This window comes from Centrocercus urophasianus, unplaced genomic scaffold (assembly GCF_019232065.1).
Source record: "Centrocercus urophasianus isolate 14NV4802_14NV808 unplaced genomic scaffold, USGS_Curo_1.0 seq_19, whole genome shotgun sequence".
Taxonomy (NCBI): Eukaryota; Metazoa; Chordata; class Aves; order Galliformes; family Phasianidae; genus Centrocercus; species Centrocercus urophasianus.
In genome coordinates, this window is record NW_024884744.1 from 1,435,450 (window position 1) to 1,455,984 (window position 20,535).

General features: G+C 45.1%; 2 protein-coding genes across 2 annotated transcripts; one reads left to right on the forward strand and one right to left on the reverse strand.

The window, feature by feature from the left end:
- Positions 1-339: 339 nt before the first annotated feature.
- Positions 340-18,810, forward strand: GFM1 (G elongation factor mitochondrial 1). Its single transcript, XM_042820634.1, has 18 exons — positions 340-365; positions 608-760; positions 1,379-1,511; positions 1,726-1,930; positions 2,694-2,810; positions 3,365-3,515; positions 6,371-6,525; positions 6,925-7,009; positions 7,372-7,509; positions 8,133-8,234; positions 8,913-8,969; positions 9,353-9,490; positions 10,037-10,119; positions 15,108-15,270; positions 16,262-16,406; positions 17,080-17,240; positions 17,635-17,688; positions 18,434-18,810. Exons 2-18 carry the CDS (start codon positions 752-754, stop codon positions 18,563-18,565), a joined length of 2,028 nt encoding a protein of 675 aa, XP_042676568.1. The 5' UTR covers positions 340-365; positions 608-751; the 3' UTR covers positions 18,566-18,810.
- Positions 9,745-14,533, reverse strand: LXN (latexin). Its single transcript, XM_042820635.1, has 6 exons — positions 14,402-14,533; positions 13,588-13,650; positions 13,055-13,229; positions 12,361-12,497; positions 10,876-10,938; positions 9,745-10,451 (listed from the first exon to the last, which is right to left on the reverse strand). Exons 1-6 carry the CDS (start codon positions 14,531-14,533, stop codon positions 10,356-10,358), a joined length of 666 nt encoding a protein of 221 aa, XP_042676569.1. The 3' UTR covers positions 9,745-10,355.
- Positions 18,811-20,535: the final 1,725 nt, after the last annotated feature.

The following is a 20,535-nucleotide window of genomic DNA, read 5'->3' on the forward strand; positions in this document are numbered from 1 at the left end:
ACCATGGAGATCCGTTTTCCCCCTTGCAGAGCTGTGCCGTGCAGTCGATGTCTGACACGATCTCGCCTTGTTGCTGTGACCGCGCGTTCGGCAGTGCAGGCGTTGTGCTTTGTAAAACCCGCCGCTCCTCCCTTTATTTACAGCACTGCTGCTGCGCAGCGCCATCACAGCCGCGCTCCGTTCATTCCGCCCCATTCTTCGAGCTCCGCGTTGGCGCGGCGCACCCCCACTTCCGGTCGGGGCTCACTTCCGGTCTGACCCCGCATGCGCGGTGACCCCGGAAGCGGCGTCCCGACCTTGCGGGGCGGTAGGGAGCGGCCATGCTGCGGGCGGTGCGGGCGGCGCGGTGCCGCGGGCGGCGGCAGGTAGCGGCAGGTAGCGGGTGGTGCCGTGCGTGGGGCGGCGGCGGGGCACGGCGTGAAGGCAACTCGGGCACGGCGGGCCGGGAGGGAGGAACCCGCCTGCGGGGCCTCCTGAGGGCTCGCTGAGGTGGGCGGGAGAGACTTCGCGGTGTGAACGGGGAGCGAGAGAAGGGGAAGGCCGGGCGGCGGGCTTGGGGGGGGCAGAAGGGGAGGGGCTCCACAGCGAACCGGCTTTCTCCGCTCAGTTCCTCCTCAATGCCTGCCGGCGCTGCTCCTCGGCCGTCCTTCCCAACGAGCGGATCCGCAACATCGGCATCTCGGCACACATCGACTCGGGGAAGACCACGCTGACCGAGCGTGTCCTCTTCTACACCGGCAGGATCGCGCAGATGCACGAGGTGGGCGTCGCTGGGATCCCCGGACCTCCTTCTATGTGGGGAAGGGCTCCCTTACCATGGGGTGGTGCGGTCTCCTTCTGTGCAGATACAGGAACCCACCTGTGTGCTTTCATGCTGCATTAGAGGGTTGGGCTGGGGATGCTCAGAGGTCCCTTCCATCCCCTAGTTCTGTGCTCGTGTCTCTGGTAAATATGCTGCAGGAGGTGTGAGCTGCTTCTGATTCAGCAGAAGGCAGTTGTGAGAAACAGAGAGAATCCAGGGATGTATTTCTGAGTCCAGGTACATTAGCTTATGGAGTTCACAGCAAAGTATAATTGGCTGCCAATTGTTGATGATCTCTTTTGTGACTGATTCTCGGGGGAGCAAAGGACGTTAAAGGATAGGATCAGAGAACTGTTAAGGTTAGGAAAGGCCCCTAGGGCCATCTAGTTCCACCATCAGAGTAAATGACGCTACAAAAAAATCAGGTTTGTTTGCATTTCAAGAGCTGTAAGCGATTCTCTAATGTCTCCTTTTCATCGCTGCCAGAAAGATGATATTCACCAGATGAAGCATCACCCATAGCAGATTCGCAGTAAACTCTCTTGGACTGAAGTTTTTTTCTTTTTTTTTGCTAAGGTGAGAGGTAAGGATGGAGTCGGAGCTGTCATGGATTCAATGGAGCTCGAACGACAGCGTGGAATCACCATCCAGTCTGCGGCCACGTACACCATGTGGAAGGACACCAACATCAACATCATAGACACGCCAGGTAGCAGCAGCTCTGATGCTGTGAGGCTGCCATTCCTTTGTGTGAATGGGGAGCGTGGTGCCCTCACTGTGCTGCTGAGGGGCTGATGCTGTGCCACTGTGATGTGTTCCTTATGGCTGGAGATTGATTGCACTGCCACTGCAGCCACGAGGGAACAATTACTTGTTGTTCTTTATCATCTATGAATAACTTTTGTGTTCTTATTGTTACTTAGGGCACGTGGACTTCACCATTGAAGTGGAGAGATCTCTGAGGGTTCTCGATGGAGCTATTCTGGTTCTCTGTGCTGTGGGAGGAGTTCAGTGCCAGACCATAACTGTGAACAGGCAAATGAAACGTTACAATGTGCCGTTTTTAACATTCATCAATAAGCTGGACAGGATGGGCTCCAGTCCATCCAGAGCAGTGCAACAAATGAGGTATTTATCACTTCAACTTACCTGTCAGCTAGTTCTGAACAGTTCATGTAGCAGATTAATGCTGATAATATTGAAAAATGTTCTCTTTTGGAGTTTGTGGGTGCATTTTGGGAGGTAATGCATGACTATGGGTTAAATCTTACTCTGACCTACGAAGACTCTCCCTTTTGTCAAAAAAAAGGGAGTGAAACAGTAATTAGCATCAGCCTAGACTTACAGTGTCTCAGTGTTGGCTTCTTGATTTTGATGCTGGAACTGTATGTGGAGCCACTTCAAAACCAGCCTTTTGATTTTTCCTGAATGCTGGTGGCAGATGCGCTGAAGTTCACAGCAGGGCCACGACTCGAGGTTGGCAGTTTCTGGTTCACCTACCTGGAGCCCCACCTGTATGTGCCACCTTCCTGTGCCTAATCTCATCCGTGAGACATGTATGATAATAGTCAATAAGGGAGAAGGAACTCCCATCAAGTAATTGATCTGAAAGTAGGTTGCACTGCCGTTTGTTTCCCATGGAAGTTGCTCGCTCTCGGTTGGAATATAGAAGTCTGGCAGTCACTCAGGTTAAAATGCAAGCAGGCATTTGTCATCATAACAAAGTATGATGCTGTATAAGAATAGGATCTTGCTTAAAAAAACATCACAGAATCACAGAATTGTAGGGGTTGGAAGGGACCTCCAGAGATCATCGAGTCCAACCCCCATCTGGGACACATGTATGGAAATGACTTTTTTTTTCTTAATCAATGTTTGCTCAATTTTTCAGGTCCAAGTTAAAACACAATGCAGCTTTTGTCCAGATTCCAATGGGGCTGGAAGGAAACTTTAAAGGAGTTATAGATCTAATAGAAGAAAGAGCTATATATTTTGATGGCACGTTTGGGTAAGGTTTAAAACTTGTGTGCTTCTTCTACTGAAGTTACTCTTTGCATTGGTAATGGCACCAAGGGAAACCATAGCTTTCCTTCAGAGATGAAGCAGCCTGCTGTTGTGAAGGTTAGGGATGCAGCTTGTGGTAGGGCTGAGGTGTGTCTCTCTGGCACAGTGGTGGTGCAGTCAGGTTTAGTGAGTGGTGGCTGTAGCAGGAATGGTTCTGTGGCTGCGGTGGGTGGTGGCAGTCCTCAGCACACGGGGAGCTGGGAGACCTGCTGCACAGCGGGACCTGACAGCTTGCGTTTGGCCTGAGCTTCCTGGGATGATGATACAGCGTGGTGCAGCTGAACAGCTTACCCTGCAACCTCACAAACTCCAACCGTGAGCAGGAAGAACCCTTGCCTGCTAGGCGTGAGAAACAGCAATTTGATATTCTTGCATACTTTTTTGTACATCCGTATCACCAGTGAGTTTTTCTTGGTCAGGCCAGTCATCACAATGACTGGTGACTGGGAGGCTGATCCGTGTGCTGTTCCTTCAGAGCCCTTATGTTTGTGTGTTTAGCCAGACGGTTCGCTACGATGAAATTCCAGCTGAGTTTAGAGCTGAGGCTGCAGAACGGCGCTCAGAACTGATTGAATGTGTTGCTAATTCAGATGATCGCCTTGGGGAGCTGTTTTTGGAAGAGAAGATCCCTACAGTTGCTGATATAAAGGTAACTTTATGTATTTCTTCTTAATGTAGCACCACTCTTTCTCTTCTGAAAGTGCTTTTTCTTTGCTCGAGTTCTGTAGAATGGTTCACCTCCTGCAGGTGGTTCCCATTGGGTACTCATTTCAGATTTGGTTTATGATTGGAAAATCAAGTCAGTGGATGGGATTGCAGTCTCTCCTCCAAGGATGATAGATGACTGTGATGTTAGCTTTAGTTGGGACAGACAGACGGTGCTGTGAGAGCGAGGTAGCCTGAGGACACTCACCTCACAGCAGTGCTCTGCAAGCTGGCATTGACCATCAAGACCCATGCAGCAGGTGAAAAGCCAAGTCCGTGTGCAGCTGCTGACACACAGTGAGCTGTTGGGCTTTGTGCTGTGACAGCTGGCAGCATGAGGGAGGGCTGTCTGCTTTGTAGGCATGACTCCAGCTTGTTTTTCTCCTGTTAGTTGCTTTATGGCCGTACGGGGCTGTGAGGCACTGGCACAGGCTGCTCAGAGAGCTGGAGGTGCTCAGAGGCAAGCTGGAGGGGGTACTGAGCAACTTGGGGCAGCCAGCCCATGGCTGAGGGGTTGGAATTAGATAATTTTTGAGGTCTCTTCCAACCCCGTGCCATTCTGTGGTTCTGTATGGATTCCTTACGCCTGGTGCAAGTATTTCTGAGGTCTGGTTTGCTATTTGCCAACACCTCTTGCTACTGTCGGAAGTTAACTTGAGCAATTAATCTTCTAATGTCTGCTATTAATAGTAATAAATCCATCAAAGGCTGAAACTGCCGCAGGGGACCAGTTGCTTAATGTGATAAATCAAAAACTGAGGGGAAAAAACAAAACAAAAAAAACAGCAGTGTCTGAAGAGTCTGTTACAGGCAGACTGCATTTTTTAGGAGCTGCTGTTGAAGTTTAAGCTGGTTTCTGTGAGCAGTGGTATTGAGGGGAAGGGGGCTGGGGGTGAAGTTTGCCTCATAGGGCACTTGCCACCTGCTTTTGCTTCTCTCTGCTCACAGCTGGGCCTTCAGTTGGGAGTGAAGCCGAGCTGAGACCTAAGTGTTGCATGCAGGAGCTATTTCTGTGCATGCAGCCAGCTGGGCTCAAGGCAGACGTGATCAGTCAGCTCATGCTCTAAGCAGAGCTTGACGTTGAAGTCCTCTTAGGAGTGTTTGGCTCCTTAGCAATGCGTGGGTGCCTTTGTGTGGCACTCACTTTTCCTGGTAAGGTCTGCACTGCTTGCTTTCCTGGAAGCTGCACACTCTATCTGTTGGGATATAGAGCTCTGGCAGCTGCTCAAAGCTGATGGGCATTGCAATTCCCCCTGAGGTTTGCTTTGAATCTTCAGGGCCCCAGAACTTTGATCACTTCTAAATTTGTTACAGACCTCGAGTTTGGTTGTTCTTGTTTTTTTTTATTTTATTTGTTTGCAAGTGCATATATTCCAATTTGAGACATGGAAGCACAAGGCTTTTGTTTGTTTCTTTTTGTCTTTTTTCAGAAATAGAAAAAAAAAATTGTGGCTCTTGTTGACATAACTGAGCATTTAGCTATTCCAGTAGTTAAATGCAGTTTTGTGAGGCCTGAGCTGTTCAAAGCAGCCCTTCCCTCTTAGGTAAAGGCACAGACAGAAGAGCAATTTCAGAGCCCTGTAGGGATTTCTCTTCCACCTGGAGAGGGAATAGTAGAGAAGTGAATGCTGATCACTGGGAGAGGTGAGAGACTTCCAGCAGCAGGCTGCTTTTGATGGCTGAGAGGAGAATCTGTTGCAAAAATGAATTTGTCTGTTCAGTGTGCCTCTGCTTCCCACTTCAAAAAGCAAATTAATTACAGGTATAATGGCTATAGCCCTGGGTTAATTTTTACTAATGTGTCCCTGAAGATGGATTTTCTTTCAGTGGCGAGCAGCCAAGTCTCCAGTGAAAATGTCTTTTGACAGAAACGATGCTAAGTGTTGCTCCTGGCTATCACAGCCCGAGCACATGATGCTGCCTGAAGATCATCTGCCTAAACACGACCTGATCTGCTGCTATCCATAATGCTGCACTTTTATGAACTCATTAAACCAACAAATTGGAGGAAAAACACCTCCTGAAACTGAAGAAGAATATTCTTCCATTATAACAATTCCCTCTGTCAAAGATCTTACTTTATTTTCTTCCTTGTCTCTTTTCTTTGGCTCTGGTAGTCCAGATTGCTCTCTGTTAATTGTAAAGATAGTTTCTAAACTCTAAATTAAACGCATGGATTAGGTGAGAATACATTTCTTTTAGCTTTATCCCAGAAGACTGGAGCTGCTTTCAGTTGGAGTGAGAGCCTCTGTAGGTCGACACGGGGAGGTGGCATCCTCTAGTGGCAGGGAGAGGTGAGGCCGAGGTTGCAATCTGGCTTTAGGAGCAGTTAGCTTCTGCCTGCCTTTCTGCACAGGAGGCAGCAGTGATAATCACTGTGGAAGCTGTTGGTGCTCTGCAGTGTCATGTGGTGCTTGAGTGAAAGGCACTGAACAGGCACAAGGCTGAGCCTGCTGGGACATCCTGGAAGGATTCCCAAGGCATCACGACCTCAGCAGCTCTGTAGATCAGTGTCACTGTGTTCCTCTCGTGTGATGCTAAAGCACTCTTCATCAGAACACGATGGATGCACTGAGCTTTAACATCCTCAAATAGCTGCATTTCTCTTTCAAAAAGTCCCACGTTCCTAGAAAGGGCACATTGTCCTGGGAGGCTCATGTGTGAGGGCTTGTCCAGGAGGCTGTGAGAGCAGCTCCTCTGCAGCCAGCAAAGATGAGAACCTCTGAAACACTGCATGGCTGGTGCAGCTTTGGACTCCTGGAGCTGCTGCAGGATAGTAATGCTCTGATATTTTTCCAGCTTGCAATCAGAAGAGCAACTTTGAAGAAATCCTTTACCCCAGTGCTTGTGGGAAGTGCTTTAAAGAACAAAGGAGTGCAGCCATTGCTGGATGCTGTCCTAGAATACCTCCCAAACCCTTCAGAGGTGGAGAACTATGCTATTCTTAACCAGGAGTAAGTGCTTTGGTCTTGGAATTGTGTGCTGTGCAACGGGAAACTCAGTAACGTGTGGTCATTTACCAATTGCACAATGCAATTTTAATTTTGTACTTCATTCTAATGCTGAGAAGGCTCACTTTTCATTTGAGGCTAGCTGTTTATACTCATAACAGACTTCTGATAAGTGCCAGTGGTAAATATCATAATTCAAATCTCCTTTTTGGGATCTGCTGCAGTTTTCCTGAGATCTTTTTCTCACCACGTGTCGGTTACATGTGTGAGCATCTTCTAAGTATCAATTACAGACCTGAGGGCCCTCAGCACTTCCCAAGGCAGCTCACGATTTGAGGAAACTGGCATGTTTTCTTTGTAACATAAACTCACTGTCCATCCCTGTGTGTGTTTGTTTTAAAGAGATTCTGAGGACAAAGCTAAGTTCCTGTTGAACTCTGCTCGAGACACCTCGCAGCCTTTTGTGGGCCTTGCTTTTAAGCTGGAGGTAAGCTGTCTCATGCTTAATGCAGCAAAAACAGCAAAGAAGCAGAGAGTTTCCTCTGAAAGCTGTTGGGGTGGTTCAGATTTTCATTTGGGAAGTGGCTGCCCCAATTGGAGTTAATATATGCCTCTGTGAAGGCTTAGGAGTAGTAAAATTGGTAAAAGTAAGGAAAATTGCCAGTAAGTGTCAAGTTCACTTCCAGAGCCAGGTGAAAGCTGAGACTATGTTAAACAACGCTTTGCATACATGTGTGGTGTGTAAATTGAAAGCAGTCATTTGCTCAGTCAGTTCAGACTATACATCAAACAGGAACTGGCTTGACTCCAAGGAGGACTTTGTCTCACTTGTGATGACTTTGATTTCAGGCTGGCCGTTTTGGGCAGTTAACTTATATTCGAGTTTATCAGGGGATGCTGAAGAAATCTGATTACATTTATAACACAAGGACTGGGAAGAGAGTGCGTGTGCAGAGACTTGTCCGTATGCACTCAGACAACATGGAGGTGAGTGAGAGGTGCAGCCGGGCACACGGTTTGCATTTTGAGTCACCTCACTGCACTGCCTTCTTCCTTTCCAGCTATGATGTGATATATCACATTTCTGCTGTTGTTGTTGATGTGTATTTTCTGTAGCACTGAACAGAACTGTAAAGGAAGTGAAAATGATCCTCAGTGTATTATTTCCACTGAAGTGAAAGAGTCTTTGCCCAAGAAGTGTTTAAAAAGGCTTTGAGATGATAGCTAAAGCAAGCTGGCTGTGTCTGGCCACGGTCTGTACTTGTGGGAGAGGGGAAACAGGATTGGTAAAACATACAGCGATGTTTCCTTTCATGTGATTGTTGAATGTTATTCTTAAACTGAAAATTGGTTCTCAAACTGCTGCGAGTTCCACCCTTTCCTGTTGAAAATTCCTGAGCTCTACAGCTGGGTCAGGTCTGCCTGTACAACGTTCTGTTGTTTGCTCTGCATCCTTGCCCTCAAGCTGAGGGATGCTTTTTAGGCATTTGCCTTGAAAAAGGAGCTTAACTTTAAACCCAGTGTTTGTATCTCTGCTTAAAACCAAATGTAGTTTGCAGTACTCTGTTGTCTCTCAGTGTTCTCTAAATAGTACACTTTCCTTTCTTAAGGATGTAAATGAAGTTTATGCAGGAGACATATGTGCACTGTTTGGAATTGACTGTGCCAGTGGGGATACGTTCACAGATAAAACCAGCATTGACATTTCCATGGTAAGTGTGCCTCCTCCTCCGTGTGCCACCTCCTCCGTGTGCCTCCTCCTCCGTGTGCCTCCTCCTCCTTGTGCCTCATTTTGTTGTAAAAGTTTTTAATACTTTGTCCAGGTAATGTTTTTTATGATATATATATACACAAGTGCAGGTAATTGTTGTGATACACCTCAGGAATCCTGTATGTGTAGAACTGTGTAAGAGATACACATTCGTTTGCTACACTTGACATCAAATGCAGAAGGTTAGTGTTAGCAAACTGTTGGAAGCATTCCTGCATCATCTGCTGACCATGGGCTACTGGATACTGAGGGAGTGTTGTTACCCCAGAACTGCTGTACTGTGCATCTGTGGACATGTTAGCATAGATCACTTTTATTTAGGAATACATTTACAAAACCTGGTGGGAAACAGATTTTTCTGAGTACTGTGAAACCCAGAGATCACCTTGCATCTGAGTTGGTACTGGAAATATCTTGGTTGGCATGTGTTACATAGAGCCCTCTGATAATCCTGGGGAGAATTGCACAGTTCTGGTGCCCTGGCACTGTATTAAATATAAATGTGATAAGAGCAGCAGTCGTCTGTTTGTGGGCCAGAATTCTTGTGGCTGATGTTTTTTGGAGAAGTCACAAGTAGAGCAAAACTTGACTGTTTGATCTCTTCCTTTATGACCTGCAGGAATCAATACACGTCCCTGATCCTGTCATTTCAGTGGCTATGAAGCCTTCCAACAAGGTAGGAGCCTGTGGACCAACATTTTCTGACTGAATTACCTTTACTGCTGCCTTTATGGACTGGTTTGCAGTGAAATGCAATATCTATCGACTAAATGAGTGTTGTTTTAAAGTATTCTGTTGGAAGGACCTAAGAATATATTCATGTGTTACCTGAACAATGTGTCAGGTGGTGGTAGGTAACTAAACACGAGATGTGTGACTTTGATCTGCATTTATCATAGACTTGAAGTAACTGGAGAAACAAATACAGCTGTAAATGTGTGACTGCTTCAGAAAATAAAATCGTGAGAGTAGAAATAATAACTGACAGGAAAACGTGAGGCTTGGTTGCCTTCTGGATGTTGAATTAATGTTTTCTCTGCGTGTGTAACTGATTTTCAGAATGACTTCGATAAATTTTCCAAGGGCTTGAGTCGCTTTACAAGGGAAGACCCCACTTTTAGAGTCCACTTTGATGAGGAGAGCAAAGAGACCATTGTTTCTGGAATGGGAGAACTGCACTTAGAAATCTATTCCCAGGTAATTTGGAAAGCAGAATCTATAGACTCTGCTGTTGACTTTTGCCAACCAAGAATTCCTCCTTTCTGTCCGGAACGTTGAGTTGCTGTACAAAAATCTGTGTGCAGGGGGCTAATTGATGGCACTGTTTAGACCTGGTTTTCTACCTGGGTGCCTCAGGTGTTACCAAGTTTACAGAATCCTTTGGAGGCTTTTTGTTTTAGTCTAATAAAACAGATACGTTTGAAATATTGAAAGAATGAAGAAAAGATGGCTTTTGTTTTGGAAAACCTAAGCTTTAATGAGGTAATAAGATGTTTTCCTTTTCCTGTATCTGAAGCTATGACCCCAATACAAGAATGACTGTGGAATGACAGCACCTTATTTTTACATGGGTTTTCTTGAAGGAGAAAAAACAAAAACACCAGAAAATCCCAATTCAGCCCAACCACAACCCCAAAAAACAGTTAACCTTTATCACATTTCTCATTGCAAAAAGATCTGTAATACAGTTATTGCTCAAGTGTAGCAACAACTCCAAATTTCATCCCACTTTCTTTCCTGCAGCGAATGGAAAGAGAATATAGTTGCCCTTGCACCATGGGAAAGCCAAAAGTTGCCTTCAGAGAGAACATCTCTGCACCTGTGCAGTGAGTATTCCTTCTAGCAACAGAGTTTGTGTTGATCTGTTTTGATGCAGAATTTGATTACGTGGTAGAGGGAGTGCCTGTCAATTATCAGATTGAAGCACTGCGTGCAGGAAACAAAGTTTCTTTGAGCAGTGATTCTTCCTACATCGACTGCGTTCACAAATCACCTTATGTGCCCCTCCTGAAATGGTTGCAGCACCATCTGTGCCTCTTGCATTGCAGTATTGGATGCTCCTTTAGTCCAGTGCATGCTTTGGCTGACGGCTGTTCTGTGTTACTTCAACGCCGTGCTGCGGGTGCCAGAGAACTGTCATTTGCCATGGGATAATCTCCTGTGGGTAGAAAGTAAAAACGTTAAGACGTGAGAAGGTATTTTCTTTGAACAGTTCTCAACTGCAGCTTCTTCCCTTTGTGCTGATCAGTTTGGTGGCACTGTCTCCCACGAGGAGAGAGCTGTAAATGGGACCAGTACCCAGAAGCTCTGCTGTTCACAAGAAGTACCTGGAAATCAGCCTGGAAATCAGAAAATTACTTTCTTGGTACAAACTGGAGAGCTGCTGTGTCCTGCTTGTGCAGGGACAGGCGCAGATGTTGCTGAGGCACAGGGTGATCATTGCCCTCACCTCACCCGTTTCAGTTGCTGACCTCCAGGCAGCAGATCTTTGAACACCCCCAGCTTTGTGTCCAAGTTCCAAGTCATACAGCTGGCAGTGTAACCGTAGGAAAGCCTTTTTAGGAAGAGGATTTCTTTTTTACCTGGGACACATTTTCATGAAGTAGAATCATGTAGTCAAATTCCAGGTATCCATCAGTTCTTTTCTGGAAAGAGAGGAGGAAAAGGGCTGAACTTGGGGCTTTCCCCATCTTAAAAGTAGCCAGTCAGTTCACTGGGCAGTGAAAGTCCTTTCTGAAGATTTCTGATGTGTTGGGTTTTCTAAACAGCAGGTCCTCTTTCTCCCTTCTGGCTTACACACTCCATTTCCTTGAGGTTAAAGTCCCCTTTGCTTTAGGAGTTACTCTTAATTCACGGCGTATTTTTTCCAAATAGGAGAACTGAGAGAATCTACAGAACTCTATGAAATTAAAACTGAGTATTTCCCTGGAAGCAAGTTGCCTGTTTCAGGTCAAAAGCCTTCAAGGCCTGTTGATGATGGCAGCTATTGATTGCTAGTTTGAATATTGAGATTTGGTGGTCATTTATTCGTGAGCTTAGCTGCTCAGGGTAAACACAGTACTTCTAATCACTCTAAATCAGTGACAATAGAAAATACCTTTTCCTGCACTGTTCTGTTCCCCTGCACTCTGGCCACGTGTTCTCCTGAACTCAATTTCCTTACCATAAACTCATGAAGCTGATGTAAATCTAGAAGCACTGCCGTAATTGACTGAGCTTTAAAGATCAGGTAGGAAGCTAACCCTGAAGTTCTGTAGAAATGGATTAATGAGTCATTAAAAAAAAAAAAAAATTAGAAAGCAATTCTGAGATACAAATATTTCAGCTAAAATATTTCTTTCTCCCAGAATAAAACCCAGCGTTACTAAGAGCAAGTTTGGGAAGCATGAAGTGAGAGAAGTTAATGTTAAAGTTGGAATTGAATCATTATTTTCTTTCTTGATTAGCATTTGAGGTGAACTGCCAAACGGATGGAAAGTGGAATGCTGCAGACAAAAAGCAGTGTAGATTGTATTTTATTGAAGTTGAGATGGCAGCCATTGCTATTTGTCTAGACTTGAGCATTGCGGAGATGTCAAGCAGTGTTATGGTGACTGATTGCCAGATCAGGATGTAAATCAAGAGATGAAAGAGAATATTCCAATATGTGTTATGCAGGTGCAAGAATACTGTCAGCTCAGCCTGCGTTATAAATGGAAGGCAGGAAAGCAATATAAAACTGTAATCAAAGGGATGACCCCTAAGTGGAAAAGTCAATTTTTCTAACTAAGCATCGAATACTGCTCTTGCAAAGAGACAGTTTCTATAAGCAAAATTTATGAGGAGAAGAAATGATCTAAATAAACACCCAGGCCATCAGTGAAAGCATTTGTGACTCCCTAGAGGAAAGGGGTGGGTGGTACAGAAACCTTAAGCACTGCTTTTAAAGTGAACCAGGCTGTGAAGTTCAGACACAGATGAGATTTCTTGCTTAAGAACTTTGTCAGCTGTAGGTTGGTACAATGCCACAATTGTTTAGCTCCTGAATATTAGGGAATCTTCCTTGCAGTGCATGGATGGTAACTCACCACTTGTTTCACATGTTTAATCTGGGCAAGTTGGTAGTTGGTATTCTCAGTTGAGTTCTGCCGTATCACGTAGCCAGAGGCAGCCCAGGCAAGCGCTCTGATGGGCTGCATTTCTGGGGACACGTTGCCACAGCTGTCTGAGAAACAAAACAAGTACGTGTTAAGTGAGATCCACCGAGTCACGGGCATGAATAGGATCTTACAGTGTAGTACGTTGGGTCTGGTGCTAAAACTTGGGGGATCTGGCTGGTGTTCCTGCTGTGTCACAAGCCTTGTGTTATCATCTTGGAATAGCTGCTATATCACTCCTGTGTCCGTTTCCCCTCCCACTTCTTCCCCTTAACACGTGTTCTGTAAAGTCTTCACTGGGGTATCTAATGTACAGCACCAGGAACAGTCACAGGCAGCACAACAGTGACAGAGTTAAAGTGCTGGAGGACGAATTGTGTATCACTCCTGGATTTTAGAGCGGATGGATGGTTTTGGCCGTGTTGTGACTGACATATCACTTAGCAAAGAGAAAGGGAAGAGGTGTGTATTCAGAGCAGGGCCAGCAGCCTGATCTCCCTCTGTCCTGCCTCGTATTCTGTGGTCTCCCATAAGATCGTGGACCTCCACCAATTCAGTTCAGATTTGCTTCTGGCCACAGAACGCATTCTCTCACTTCTTTCTTGCCCAGGTCCCTTCTTTGTACCTGGTATGTTCTCTGCTTCGAGCTCTTTTTTCAGGCTCTTCATTCGATTGTAGAATGTGTTATCTGCTTCATCTGTGTTCTTAAGTTCTCCTTCAATTGTAAATTGCACATCTGGAGCATTCTTTTTGTTGCCCAGATGATAAAGAACCTCAGCAGTGCAGTTAACAGTACTGTCCTGTTACAGAGTTAATTAAACGTGTTAATATTTGATTAAATAGATGTGTAATATTGGTAATTTACATCTCTACAATGTATTTTTTTCCCTCCTTATGGCCCATAGAGATTTGTGATTGTATAAAACAAAGCTACATTCATAGCACCTCTGTATATACTTTAAAGGTACTTTTGCTTTTGCAGAGATCTAAAACTCCATGTGTGGGACACAGAGTGTTATTGTGTTCTTCAGTTGGAGTCATAGATTCACATAACTTCAACTTGAAATTGAATGATGTTGGAATCTCCTTATCGTGTTACACATCAGTAGTGTCAACTTCTGCCCTCAGAATGTGTTAACAAAATAAATCTGAACTCACTTTCTCAAATATGTCTTCTAACACGAATTCCAGGTGGTATTTGTGCCCGATGCCATCAATATCCTAAGCAGGGAGAAATAAGAATATTTATTTTGTAAAATGCTGAATTACTTGGCATCCTGGAGAAGGCTGTCATTATTGTAAGATGGGCTCCAGCAGCATCACTCGGTGTCACGCATAGAGCTCAGCTTCTCTTTGCTTGCTTCCTGCTGAAAGATTGCTCACTTGCTGTGCGCCTGGAGTGACACCTAGTTAGTAGCTCCTTGTATGCTCTGGTCTGGCATTCAACACCGCTTCATTGCCATCTGTGGGCTCCCAGGGTCAGAGTTGGAAGGGACCTCTGAAGGCCATCTAGTCCAGCTCCCCTGCACTGCTCAGGGACACCGCAGCTCCATCCGCTTGCACAGGGCCTTATGCAGCCTTGACAAGCTCTGAGTGCAGGGCATGCAGCACATCATGAGGCACCCTGTGCAGCGCCTCAGCACCTCCTGTGAGAGGCTTTTCCCTTCTGTCTGACCGCAGTCTCTGCCCCCTTTCAGCCTGAGGCCGTTTCCCCTTGCTCTGTGCCCACACACCCTGCTGAGCAGTCTGTCTGATGCAGTGTGCAGGGACTCCCTCGGGCTCTGTACCTTGACTTCGTTTTGTGCTTTATTAAGAGTTGTTCTATGCGTTTTTTCCACTGTAACAAAACAACCAGCTTATCCGTGCTGTAAGCCACCTACTAACAGGCTCACGGGCGAAGCAGGAGCAGTTCTGCAGCGCAGGGCCTCTGTGCTCCTCCGCAGCCTTTCTCCTTACCTGCAGGCACCCTTACCTCCCTCTGGGCACGACGCACGGCCCGCAGCACCCAGCCGTGCCCGGGGCTCCCATGGCGGTGGCTGATGCAGGCCGCAGCCAGGGCTGCAGCTCGGTTAGCAGGGCCGTGGGCCGGCGGCAGCTCCGCCATGGCGCAGGAAGGCCGCGGGCAGGGTGCCGGCAGCAGGAAGCAGGGCGGCAGCTCCCGCCTGCTGGGGTTGGGCTGGGGAGGAGCGGAGCTGCGGCTTTCCTCTCCTCCTCCTCCTGTTCCTGAGGGAAGGAGCTGTACCACAGTGCTCTGTGGGAGGGAGCTGTTGGCACGTGTGGAAATATGTCCAGTCTTGCACAAGCAAGCAAGCCTGAAGGCAGTTAGGATTGCACTGATGGGGCTCTGCGTGTCCCCGTGCGCTGCATGGAGTGGGACTGGAGGCTGCTAAGGATCCCTTCCAACACAGACTGTTCTATGATTCTGGTGTTGCTTACCATATACAGGAGTGATGGTTTCCTGAGACCAAGTCATTGCTGTATTTAGGCTCCAGCTTGCAGCATGGACATTTGTGTTATTCCTGGAACGTCTGAATGCTCTCACCTGCTGTTTCAGTCATTTATACAACAGCCAGATGAAATAAAATGCAGAATGGGAGCTTTTACCTTTTAAAGCCGTGGATAGAGCATAGTTGGTGTAATGAATAACATCGTGTGGGGTTTTGTCTGTTTGCTCTTAGTTTTGAGTACACGCACAAGAAGCAGACTGGTGGAGCAGGGCAGTATGGCAAGGTTATAGGAGTCCTCGAGCCCCTGGATCCTGAGGACTACACAAAAATAGAATTTGAAGACAGAACCATTGGCACAAATATTCCAAAGCAATTTGTGCCTGCTGTTGAAAAGGTACAAAGCAATTTGTGTGTGATACGAGAGAGACTGATTCTTGTTTTTTCTTCCTATTCTGTTACCATTTACTTCTGTCTTGCCCCAGGCAAGGAGATTTTTCCCATTACTTCAGAGGAAGCTGAATCAAATTTCCATGCTTTTGCTTAACATCTTACATTCCTAGCTTTTCCACTTAATTTAGAACCTGCTGTTTGTTTTCTTTGGTAACGTGTGCTTGCTCTGTTTCCGTAGCAGTGCTGCAGTAAAAAAAAAAAAGGCAGGCTTTCCTTTTGGACACTGAAACGAACCTCCTTCTGATGAGCTTGCTTTTTGATTTCCATTTTCTGCTTTTAATTGTAGCGATATAATTCTCATCCCTGATGATTACATATTTCTTTGTGATTTCTCTGAGACCAGATACATCGAAAACTGCAACTTCATTTGATGTATGAGTTACCTAATAGTCTGTTTTAACACTTATGTTTGCTTCCTCTGTGTAACTGTATGATTTCTCACTTGTTTGTGTATCCATCTTAGCATGAGCTTTGCATTCCTTCATCAAATTTGATTTTTCCTGAGTCCTGGAAAAAACAGATGGTCTGAGAGGGAGTGTTCTGAGAAAAGGCTTCCTCTTCAGTCAAATAGTTAAAGCATTCATTCAGTTTTTGATTATGCAGTCTCTTAACGAAGAAAATCCTGAATACATTCCTTTTTCTTGCTTTCTGGTGTGTTGTGTGATTTCTCTTCTAAGGCAGTACTAAATTAAGGTACCAAAGAATGACAGTAAAAAGTTTTCAAACATTTTGGAGTAAGAAGTTTTCCCCACTCCATTATGGTTTTTTTCCATCTTCTAATAAGCAGGAAAGTGCATTGGCTTGTTATGGGATTGCTGCTAGAAATTGTGAAAGGGATTTTTTTGGTAGTTCTGGGTGGATTTTGGTGTTTGGGGTTTTTTTTTAAAGCTTAATTTCAATCTGCAACGTGCTGATTTTGAGGTGTTGTTTGACAGGGATTCCGAGATGCATGTGAAAAAGGTCCAGTGTCAGGGCACAAGATATCTGGAGTCCGATTCGTCTTAGAAGATGGTGCACATCACATGGTGGACTCCAATGAATTCTCTTTCATCAGAGCAGGAGAAGGAGCCCTAAAGCAAGGTATAAAGCAGAGTAGTCTGAGTGTGTGCTCCTACTGCCTTCTTCATCGCTGGAGCAAAATGTAACGTCCTCATTTCTTTCAATTACCTGGTGCATCTATACGTGCATTTGAATTCTGGCTGGTTCCATAGCAAATAAGGTGTGCTAGAAGGCAGGTTCATCTTAGGATTGTCAGAAGGAAATCCTTTTTCCTAGAGCAGAGTAAAGAGACACCAAGAGGTTCATCTTTCCAGAGGTAAGAACAAAACAGAACAACCATTTTGCCAAACCGTGTGCCTGCCAGTATTGCATCTCTGGAATAAAGGCTGGGGGAGCTGGAACTCCAAATAGTCAGTAGTGTTTTCCTTGTTTGTTTAAGAAGCATTCAGCATTAACTGTAAAACAGTTCTTTGCTATGCAAAGGGTTATCTTGAGTGAAACCAGGCTTGTTCCTTTGCTTTTGTAGCTGTGTGTGAATGTAGCTGGAGGTTAATTTATGCAGTCTTGCAAAACACAGCTTCATGTTTCTGCTCACTCTTGTTGTCATAGGAAATGTTGTCTAAGTTGTCACTCCTGGCCTCATCACTGAGGCAGCTTTGGGAGGCTTCTTGCAAGGCCAAGTTAAGAATTGTTTAATGTCTGTGATTTAGGTAGACTTGCATAAGAGGACATTTAATTAACTTCTTTCCTCCAGCTATGGAAAGTGCTGCTGTGCGTCTGCTTGAGCCCGTGATGGCCGTGGAGGTGGTGGCACCCACTGAGTTCCAAGGAGCAGTGATAGCTGGCATTAATCGCCGTCACGGAGTCATCACAGGGCAAGATGGCACTGAAGGGTACTTCACTCTGTATGCGGAGGTGTGTGCTTCCCTGGTGCCCCTCTCTTTTCTTTCGACTCTGTTGCTGTTTGTGTGGTTGGCTGCAGTTGTGTTAGCCGAGTTATTCGGTGGACAAGCATGAATTTAATTTTCCATCTGTGGAAGCGCGTTGTGCAATATTAGTAAACCTGTTATAAATCTGTTCTGCTTTGGAGAAGCCAACTTCTTAACCTAAGGACCATATGGTGGCAGAGGAAGGAGCATGGTTTTGTTGAGGCTGGCTGTGCTGCCTTAGAGTGAAATCTGTGCAGCAGTGCTGATGCAGAGAGTTACGGGGGATTTTTCAACTCTTTATGTCATAATTGAGATTAATTGAGTGACATCCATTGATAGATGAAGAAATATCTTATAAGAATGATGTGCTTTGATTTTAGGTGCCACTGAATGATATGTTTGGATATGCCACTGAGCTGCGGTCCTGCACAGAAGTAAGTATTCTCAGTGCTTTTTGCTAAAAATACTTATGTAAATCAAATGTGCTAATTTGCATCATTGTTAGCATAGTATATGCATCAGTAAAAGTGATACAAATCACAATACTGTTAATGATAATAGGAAAATAACCTTAATTATCGTTACTTTAACTGGTGTTTAATTGACGTAGCTATTGCCGGCCTCATGTGGCGAAAAATTCTCTCATACTTTGGAGAGAGAAGACATTCAAAGTTGCAAATAATACAGAGTATTATAATAATCAGTAGAATAATCAGTAGAGGTATTACACTCAGAGTCTGGAAAAGTGTAGCCATGCTCCTTAAGTTACTGATTTCTGCAAGGAGGTGAGACTTCAGACAGCAGTGCTCACGTTAATAAGTTCCTTTTTTAACATATACCCTCAGTTAGATGCTCATTGAACACATTTGAATCGGTTGAGATTGTTTTCTTTGTGTTAATTAAAAGTTTCTGCTCTACCTATATGATACACAAATACCTGTATTCTCTGAGCATTCCAACGGAGCTTTATTACTGCAGACAGCCTTACAGTCTTGTCTCAAACAACGATCAGATCCTGTTTATCTTTGTGTCTCCATCTATGTGCCTCAGTGCAGTGTTGGTGTGCTTCACTGTAAGCTATTTGTGCACATAAGGTCACAGATTGGAGCATGGCCTACAGCTAAGGAAGGTTCCTTGCTTAGCACCCTAACTCTGACTGTTGTTTCTCCAACTCTTCAGGGAAAAGGTGAATATACAATGGAATACAGTAAGTATCAGCCATGTTTGCCCAGTACTCAAGAAGAAATAATTAACAAATACCTCGAAGCAACAGGACGACTTCCTGCGAAAAAGGGCAAAGCTAAAAGCTGACTTTTCCTCTTGAGTACGTGGAACAGTTTTCACAGCCTTCTGGAAGAGCTTGGTTGCTCAGTCATAGAAGCAGTTGAGCCTGGCTGGAAGTTGTGCAGGCTGCAGTGGGACTCAGACTTACAATTCCATCCTAATATCCTTCCTTCGTGGTGTTGTCAGCAGTCACTGGGAGATGACAGCTGAATTGTTCAGATGTAAATGCTGCTCACTGACGAAATACAGAAATGCTATAACAATGATAAGAATTTGTCCTGAAATGTGTCTTAATTCTTTTGTATTAAAATAATTTTATTTTTTTTACTTGATAAATAATTATTTTGTTAGTAGGCTAATTACTGTTTGAAGGCTTTCATTTAGGAGATTGAACAGAAGCTCTGGATAGACGTGGGAAATGAATTGTCATGTGCTGCTGGTCTTACTGCTAGTGCTCCAAGCTCGGATCCTTTTGTTCCTGCAGTTCACTGACAGCATACAGTCTGCAGAATGAATGCTTTCTTCAGAAACAGCAAAGCCATAATGAAATGGTCGAGGTCATCTGTCAGTGCAGTTAACTTACCAGCAGTCTGCTTATCACTTGTGGTTCAAGGCATTTGAAAAGAGTTGACAGGAATGGCCATAGAAGTTAACTCTCTTCAAAACTGGGAGCAGTCGGTTTTTGTTGTATGTTCTTACTTTCTTGGCATTTATTCAGAAAATGAAGGGATTCCTTTATTTTTTAGAAGCCTGGAGTCAGGAGAGCGTGCTGCTGCTGCTGCTATTTAGCTTGGGGATCAGCTGGATAGATCTTACTCGTACAGGAGAGCTCAAACAAGGATGTGACAATTAGGTGAGAAAGAGAAGATATAATCATCAATTTTCATTTGATTATTACCAGATCTGCTCTGGATTTTGGTTGCACGCTCTCTTTTCCTGACTTACTCAGTTTAGCAGCATTTTTGCAGATAAACAGATTTTCCAGTAAGCAGAGGAGGAAGTTCCAGTTGAAAACCAGCTATGCTCCTGGCACAGGATCGTGGTTGATGTTTACCAGATGCAGATAGTACTGCCATGGCTGGGCTTCTTTTCTTCTGCACTCACAGACATGCAGTGGAAATGACTTCTTTTAAACTTGGAATGAGAACAGTGTCAGAGATTTGTCAGGGGCATGTGAATGGTAACGAGGTGCAGGTATGGTGTCGTGTAGAAGCATGTTGTTGCTTTGGGCTACATCTTTGGTGATTCCCTCACATCCGTAGCTTTTGTTCTTGTGAAAATGTCCAGCTGGAAGTAGTTCCAAGAAAAAGCCCTGCGGGTACTCTGACATTTGGAGAGTTTTAAAAATAAGGGAATGTTATAGCCCGTTCATCAGAGTTTAGGGATGTTTTATGTATGTGATGTGAATGCAGGGTAAAGAGAGATGGGGTGCTTATCATTTTTAGTTATATTTACGTTATGCCTTTACACTAGAGGCCAGTCACAATGGGAATTCTTGGCTAATAGGTTCTGCCAGATGTGTGCTGGTTCTCCATAAAGCTAGCACATGATCAGAGTGGCACTCTGTAGGGACAGCTGAGGCACAGTGGGCTCTACTGGACTTAAATACAAGGGAGAAAGATCTACAGGTTGGGGGAGTAGTGAATAGGTGGGGACAGTGGATGCAAGGAAGGAAAGAAGTATGAGCTTTGTTTTGGAGTGCCTTAGATTTTGTGTGTCTGTGATTTTGACTTAGTTGAGCTCTTCCTAGCAGCAAAAAGTTCCCTGTACTCAGCTCTGGTGAGGCTGCACCTCAAGTACTGTGTCCAGTTTTGAGTCCCTCACTGCAAGAAAGACATTGAGGTCCTGGAGTGGGTTCAAAGAAGGGCAACAAAGCTGGTGAGGGGTCTGGAGCACAGCCTGATGAGGAGCAACTGAAGGAGCTGGGATTGTTGAGCGTGGAGAAGAGGAGGCTCAGGGGAGACCTTATTGCTCTCCATAACTACCTGAAGGGAGGT